At 43.5% G+C, this 8,128-nt stretch overlaps 2 protein-coding genes across 2 annotated transcripts in view; one reads left to right on the forward strand and one right to left on the reverse strand.

Moving 5' to 3' along the window:
• The window catches only part of LOC107721033 (protein Hook homolog 3-like), a 28,252-nt gene extending 24,732 nt beyond the window's left edge, over positions 1-3,520 (reverse strand). Inside the window, exons 1-2 of the mRNA XM_016528884.1 lie at positions 3,183-3,520; positions 1,230-1,315 (exon numbers count right to left, since the gene is read on the reverse strand). Coding sequence (XP_016384370.1) covers positions 1,230-1,315; positions 3,183-3,239 — 143 coding nt within the window. The 5' untranslated portion in view covers positions 3,240-3,520. The remainder of the gene's footprint in view (positions 1-1,229; positions 1,316-3,182) is intronic.
• Positions 3,521-3,545: 25 nt separating this feature from the next.
• Positions 3,546-7,062, forward strand: LOC107721034 (E3 ubiquitin-protein ligase RNF170-like). The gene is made up of 8 exons (XM_016528885.1): positions 3,546-3,913; positions 4,378-4,633; positions 4,720-4,758; positions 5,062-5,077; positions 5,168-5,297; positions 5,376-5,449; positions 5,595-5,726; positions 6,440-7,062. The coding sequence occupies exons 2-8, from the start codon at positions 4,518-4,520 to the stop codon at positions 6,707-6,709; spliced, it is 777 nt and encodes a 258-aa protein (XP_016384371.1). The 5' UTR covers positions 3,546-3,913; positions 4,378-4,517; the 3' UTR covers positions 6,710-7,062.
• The last annotated feature ends 1,066 nt before the right edge of the window (positions 7,063-8,128 follow it).

The following is an 8,128-nucleotide window of genomic DNA, read 5'->3' on the forward strand; positions in this document are numbered from 1 at the left end:
GAGAGAGACAGGGAGAGAGAGAGAGAGAGAGAGAGAGAGAGAGACACGGAGAGAGAGAGAGAGAGAGAGAGAGAGTCACACATCATCCAGCTGCTCATCATGTTAATCACACACAGATCACAGTAACATCAGCTGTAGGCGGACATGATGAACCGCTTCTATACTCACGTGACTCTTCATGATAATATCTCGTCGTTCGGTACCAAATTTCGATACCTAAGGGGTTAATCTCATCAGCGTCAGTGAGCCAATAAGCCTGCAGCACTAGCCGGTGTGTTCGACTAGAAGAGGCGCGGCGCACGTCGGTCAGCCGCAAGGATTCGAAAGCGCCCTAACAGATGTGTAAACTGAAGACTATTTGAGCTTTATTAAAACTATTTTGCACTGATTTATTGTGTTGGTTACATTTTGTTCCTTTGTGCAGTGGCTCAGGAGATGAGTCTTTGAGTTTGTATAAACATCAACAAGCTGAAAAATAAAACCAAAGTTTTTTTTTTAGATAATGTAATCTTGTTAAAATTGATTTCATAAAATTGGTATCGAAAAAAGTATCGTTCAGGAACCGTATCGAAGTCAAGGTATCGGTATCGAACATTTTTGAACGATACCCAGCCCTAATAATATTATCCTTTACATGCGTCTTAAAACCTGCCCGTTTAAACTCGTTTTAACCTCTCAAGTGCAATATCTGATGTGCAACAGCAGCTTAATTCATGTTCATCAAACCACAAATGACAGAGAAAATCACTCGCAGCTCCTGTAGCTTTAATAAGGAATGATGTATATGTATTTCAAACAGTAACACTACTGATTTGACGGCGCTGATATCAGATGAGAACAAAACCTGATCTGAATTCTGAACTGATCTGAATAATAACTCTATTGTCTTCTGTAGAGCTGATTTACAGCTGAAATAGAGTTTGTTTCACAACTGATGAATTTTACAGCATCACCACTGTTATTTTCCTGGTAATTACTGTCAAGCTGCTTTGAAACAATGTGACTTACTTTTACATGTGATTATTTCAATTTGATGAAATTTCAATCATCTAACATTTTGGCGTCATATCTACCTTATTTCCAGCAAACAATCATATTGTGATACATATGTATATATGACTCAACATATGTGTGTGTGTGTATACTGTATATATATATATATATATATAAACACACACACACATATATATCGTACTCAGTTTGTGATTTGTAGTTTGTGCTTCACATACATTTTCTGCAGGACTTGTGCCATGGCCACTCCGCTGGTCATCTCGTCCACCGCTGAACACGGCGCCTCCACAGCGAACGTCTGGATCTGAACACAACACACAAACACTGTGAACCACGGCAGAGACGCTGAGCTTCATCCGCGTGTTCATGTTCTCGAGATCGGCTGTTACATGCACAAACGCTTTCATTTTAGACCTCACATGTGGAGTTGGGAAACTCAAGCTTGTGCATCTCTCTCTTACACACACACACACACACACACACACACTCACACAGGCTCCATTCACTTCTGCTTATGCAATGACGCTGTAATCTGCATTAAGAGCTCTCAGTTCCTGGAGACCCAGCTTTCTCTCAGGTTTCCACAACGGAAAGGGTTTTTGCATTTGGGAGCTCTGGACGACCATCAAAACACAATCCGACTCAACAAACCGCTATTGTGCTGCGCAGATTTCATCACTAACATCACAGCGTCTCACTGAACCCAGGACCAGGACAGGAAGTCCCGCCCACAGGAAGCAGAGCTGGAAAACAGCTGTGGTTGAATCACACAGGCGCTGGTGTAAACAGGAAGTTGTGCGTCAGCTGTGATCCGAGCGTCTGACAGCAGCTCTGGGAGGAATGTGAGACGTCAGCGTGTGTGTTTGGGTGTGAGACGCTTCACATCTGGAGCAGAAACTGAAAGCGGCAGAGACTTTTCACTTCTGCTTCTTTACAGCCTGCTGTCTGCACTGCCTTGAACTGGACTGAATTCAGCAGTAAATCACAGCGCTGCTTCTCTAGTGTTTAACCGCAGGCGCCGCTCATCAGCAGTCAACTCAATCTCTCACATTCATCATCACACTGTTGCTTTCTGTGGCATGAATGTTAATCAAACAACAAAACAGAGAAAAATCACTTTTGTAGCTTTAACACAGATTTATTAGATTTAATGTATACAGTGAAGACTATGTAGTGTTATTTTACATTTGATTATTCAATATCTGACTTACCTGAAAACAATAATGCACCGTTTATTTCATTTGTATCTTTGTTCTATTCTATTTATCTCTGCTTGTAATTTGTTTGTTTTTTAGATTTACTCGCCTACAAAAATCACCCCAATCACTGATTATTGTTTTCAAATAGAGCTATTCAAGTCATCTGGTGATTTTTTTTTTTTTTCATATGACAAAAAAAACCAAAATATTGCAATGTGAGATTTTTCCAGTATCGTGCAGCCATCCGTGCTCATGTGTGCATGTGTCAGATATAAACAATCTGATTAAGAGCCGCTAACACTGATCAGGACAGAGCTAATGACCATCTTCATACAGCAGTCCCTCATCATGGGCCTTGACTAGCAGTCCAACACCCTAAACCCGGTCTGAACTGCTGAAGAGAGACCGCACTGATCCAGCAGCACCCCACTGAAGGCCATTATATGCAGAACAATCCCGGAATGTGTTCCTCAAAAACCTTCATTTCTTTGCGACTGAAGACAGAAAGACACGAACATCTCGTTCAGAGTAAAGGATCAGGAGATGTTTATTCTGGAAGTGAACTAGTGCTTTAAGAACTAGTCAGACCGGCTAGTTAGTCAAACAGTAACCAGTCAACTTCTCAGATTTTAATTAGACCGAGCTAGATCTGTGTGTAAGTGATTTTAAAAAAGCGTTAAGCTTTAATGACTAACGTAGTTTGGTCCAATATGAATCAGGGATGTAAGACTGGTTAACTCTTGACTGACTGCTAGTTAGTCAGACTAGTACTCGTGTTTTTGTACCGTGATCATCAATATATCTCATGAAGAAGCGCTGCGACAGTATCGCAGTACAGCGATACCACGGTAAGTTACTCTGGTATTTAACGTTACCATGGTAACGTTACTGAAAGATTACCGCTTTCTTGAGTCATATGTACGCGCGACTCGAAGAAGAATATGACAGAAGTATATAAACCTCAGAACTCACCCAGGTCAGGAGACTCTCACACAGCTCGACTCGACCCAGAGTCTCCAGCGCGCTCATCTTCGATTCGGATCGGACTCGGACTGAACTGTTCAATCGCGCGAATCTCCGGTGGAAGGTGAATAAACGAGTGAAACGGAGCTTCCGCCGCTCACGGTGCGATCAGTGTCCGGCGACGAGTGAAATCCTGTCGGTTTTCGCGGCGAGACGCTGATTTTGACGGACAAACCGGCGGTGACGGGGTCCTTCAGCTGCCACCCTGCAGATCCGGACACCTACTGCCTGACGGAAAATCTCACCGCTTTGCTGAAAGATGGACTTAAAACGGATAAAAAAACAATATAATATTAAATTATTATGGTAAAAAATCGCGCAAATAAGACTCGATAATGCGAGACAGGCAATGAAACGCGCCGCTTTCAACACGGTGACGCGGAGGAATGCGGAACTCTGTGCGTTTAAAATAAAAAAGGGAACAGAGTTTTTATAAGATATGACGAATACGCAAGAAAATGTTGATAGAGTGATAGGATTCTTATCTCGTTTTTCCTCCGAATGTAATGCTTTTGTTTGACCCACACTCCGGAGCAGAAGGCGGCGGTAATGAGCCAGTAATCAGCATATTCACCGCCGAAGAAGAAGAACGCAAACACACACCCACACACACACACACACACAAACATTTATCTTTGCGAAAGCGTATTTGAGGCCTGAAACTGTGCTGTTTATCTCATGTAAGTCACTGATATACTAATGGTACTTCATATAATCTGTTTTCTCATCTACAATCAGACGTGTAACGTTAAATATAATGTTATTATCTCATAGTTAGACGTGTACACAGTATGTCGTTCTTATAGATTATCAGGTGTGTGGTGTTATTCTCATATTATCAGACATGTAGACTAACAGTCATACGTTTGAGGTCAGTACGAGTCAGAAGCAGTAGAATTGTGAAATATTGTTACAATCTAAAACAGCTGTTTTCTATGTGAATATCTGTTAAACTGTAATATATTTCTGTGATGCGCAGCTGTATTTTCAGCATCATTACTCCAGTCTTCAGTGTCACATGATCTTCAGAAATCATTCTAATATGCTGATTTGCTGCTCGAGAAACATTTATTATTATTATCAATGTTGAACACAGTTGTGCTGCACAATATTTCTGTGGAAACTGATGTATTTTATTTTTCAGGATTCACAGATGAACAGAAAGTTCAGAAGAGCAGCATTTATTTGAGATAGCATCATTATAAATGTCTGTTCTGTCGCTTCTGATCAGTGTAATGCGCCGTGCTGAATGTGTGTGAGGGCTGGAGGATATGAGCAGCTGTGATGGACGCTACGGCTCCCGAGGAGGGCTCTCTGATTGAAGGAGTGAGTGACCCTGTCCTGCTCGTGCTGGGGCTCAGCGTCAGCTTTCTGCTCGCTCTGACGACGCTGCTCTGCAGGTGAGACCCTGACCTCTGACCTCTGACCTCTGACCCCACACTCCTCCAGCACATACTAACACGCCGTGCACTGTGTGTGCTCTCAGGAGTGAGCAGCAGAGGATTCACCCGGAGAATCAGCAATAGTCGATTTAACTGAGTCTTCTGTAAAGTGTGTTTCAGAATTGATGAACGTTATAACATTAGCATTGTTATTTTCCTGTTTATTACTGTACTGTACTGTACGCTAAGCAACATACACTATGAAATCACGGCTTTGTGATTAGGGTTGCAAAAAGGTGGAAAATTTCCAGGATTTTGTTTGGGAATATTCCAGGGATTTTTGGAAAGTTTCCGGAAATGTTCCACCCCTTTGCAACCCTATTTGTGATTGTTTATATTGTCGCAAAATGTAACTATATTATCGTCTAGCATTAATCTGCTAAAAGCGACTGTGACATAAAGGTATTATAAACATTAACATCATGATTTTGGGTAAAGCTGCATTGAGACAGTGTGTGTATAGATATATAAATGTGCTAGACGTGACTCCAGCGCTGCTCCTGTGTTCCGCAGCTGTCGTCGTCAGAGCCCAGGCCTCAGTTTTACTCAGACATGTCGTGTCCCGTGTGTCTGCAGCAGGCCGTTCTGCCCGTGGAGACCAACTGCGGTCATCTGTTCTGCGGTGAGACTGAGCTCAGGTGCTGTTAAACATGAGCGTATCTGCTGATCTGTAATCACTTCTCTCTGTGTTTAACCGCAGGGCCGTGCATCATGGCGTACTGGCGCTACGGGACGTGGCTCGGCGCCATCAGCTGCCCCATCTGCAGACAAACGGTAAAAGTCCACACAAAAATATTCCATATACTGAAGCTCAGTGTGTCTGGCAATACACTCCTGAGAGTGTACACTCAGACTTCTGTCACGTTAAAGCATGATAAATAACCACACAGCGACTCCAGTGTTTGTATTGGTTTGTCAGGTGACCCTGCTGTTCCCGCTCTTCCGTGACACGGGGCGCAGCGCTCAGACGCAGGAGGACCAGGTCGAACCCGCGCTGATCCTCAGAGACATCCACGACTACAACCGCCGCTTCTCCGGACAGCCGCGCTCCGTGAGTGTGAATCCAGGCCGTGCTTCTCATCTGTGAAACGGAAGATAGACATATCATATAAGTTTGTCGCTTTTACTCACTCTCAAGTCCTTCCAAACCTGTATGAGTTCCTTCAAAAGAAGATATTTTTATATTTTCCAGTCCTTCCATAGTGGGGTTTTTTTCCATACTAAGGAAGTCAATGGGGACCATCGACTATTTGGTTACCAACATTCTTAAAAATATCTTCCTTTTGAAGTACAGGTTTAGAACGACTCCAGGGTGAGTAAATGCTGACAGTGTTTATTTTTTGGGTGAGCTGTCCCTTTAAGAGGCCAGTTGCTTGTAGTGGCCGATGAAACCCACAGTTTCTCGATCAGTCGATGGCTGGGAAAATAAAGCTTGAGCAGAAGAGCAACTACAGGCCGTTTGGTACTTGTTAAGAACTGCTGTGACGTCATTTCAGACGAACTCAGGCCAAAAGCGTCTTGCCAAAGCAAACTTTCCAGAAAAGTTCTCCCCGACTGGTCTTATGTAACTGGTAAAAACAAACAGGCGACTGTTCTTTCTACTGGCTTTATAGTAATTCTAATTAAAAGCAGTTTCTTCATGTTTTAGTACTGGTTTAAAGCAGTCTAGTGTATAAGTGATGATGCTTGACGGGCCTCAGGAGAACACTAGCATGTAGAAGAGCTCTCGGCTGACTGTGTTTGTGTCTGTGTGTGTCTGTGAAGCTGCTGGAGCGTCTGCGGGACGTCCCGACGCTGCTGCGGCACGCCTTCAGAGAGATGTTCTCCGTCGGAGGCCTCTTCTGGATGTTCCGCGTCCGGATCCTGCTGTGTGTGCTGGCCGCGCTGATGTACCTGGCCTCGCCGCTGGACTTCATCCCCGAGGGAGTGCTGGGGCTGCTGGGCTTCATGGACGACTTCTTCGTCATCCTGCTGCTCTTCATCTACATCTCCATCATGTACCGCGAGGTGGTGACGCAGCGGCTGGCCGGATGAGCGTCTGATCTCTGCTTTAGCCTCCGCTTCGTCCTGCTTCATGAACTGAACATTCAACGCATTTGTTTCATAAGAACACGTTTGATTAGTCCTCATAAAGCGCTGGTGTTCTGTGCTCAGCGCAGCGTGAAGAAGAACAAACACACAAAACATGAGAGACTTCTCTGCACTATTACAGACGTGTTTGATACGACAGAGCTGAAATCTGACGCTCGGACTCGTGCTGATGGATGTTTGTACGTCTCACACACACCAGTGTCTTCAGTCTGGCATCTTCTCTTGACGAAGCTCAGATGGTGTCATTCAAACAGGGCTGATATCTGCATTAAAGAAAGATTCTAGAAAATTACAAATTCTGAGTTCATCTGTGTTTTTGATGGTTTTTCTGAAGTGTTGCAAATGAATATTTGTTACATTAGAGTTCAAGAAGCAGGCAAACAGCTGGAGAACAGCGGAATAACCATAAACTAAAGAGCTAAGGCCATTCTAGTGATTTTGCCAGAGTAAATAAGGCATGCAACCTCCTGGATCACGGTAAAATGACTAGAATGCATTTTGGGAGGATTGGGCCAATTGCCACTGTATTTCAGCTCTTTGAAACCATTTCCCTCCTTAATGTTTAATTATGAAAAGTCACGAATCACTTTTCAGTGCTAATAGTGTGTGTGTGTGTGTGTGTGTGAGAGTGAGTGTGACAGTGAGTGAATGTGTGAGATCACACACCCCGAACAATCCTCTTATGCCAGTATAATCATATAATCAGGCGCTGCCATATTTTGCTGTGATGCTGTCACGGCTCTAGCACTTGATTTTATTCTTATTTTCTTGTAGAAGTAGGCTTTGAGAACAACCACAATCATTCCTGCTCCAAAAACACGGACGACTGCTGATGGAAGAGTGAGATGCTTGAGAGCAGACGGATGCAGTGAGCAGCAGGTGGCAGCAGACGCTGGTCAAACTGCTGTGGAGAGCATGAAGAACCGCATCAGCTGCAGCACAATATAAAGATCTCAACCACTCAGCCGGGGTAAATAAGAGCCCTACAGCCCCCTTAATCACGGTAAAATTACCAGAATGCATTTTGGGAGCATTGGGAGAAACATCCTCAAATCTGAACGGAACTTAGTAAAACCTTTAGCTTAATTTCCACTGTGTTTCTGGTATTTGAAGTCATTTTTTTCCTCTCTAGTCACTTTTCAGTCTATTTGAGCTTCTCTTGATCTATTGCTGAAGCGCTGAGAGTCATTCAGAGCCTCAGAAGAGAGCAGTGTTCACCGATCATCTATGACTTATAGCCTCCAGTGGCTTTGGCAAAATGTATGAAATGATAAAAGAGACACGGATGCTTATTAAATAATTACATGTATAAATGATGCTGCATTGGCTGGAGCCAGCTGAATGAAAAAACACAGTTGTTGT

The sequence above is a fragment of the Sinocyclocheilus rhinocerous genome, unplaced genomic scaffold (assembly GCF_001515625.1).
Source record: "Sinocyclocheilus rhinocerous isolate Xijiao unplaced genomic scaffold, SAMN03320098_v1.1 scaffold3468, whole genome shotgun sequence".
NCBI lineage: Eukaryota > Metazoa > Chordata > Actinopteri > Cypriniformes > Cyprinidae > Sinocyclocheilus > Sinocyclocheilus rhinocerous.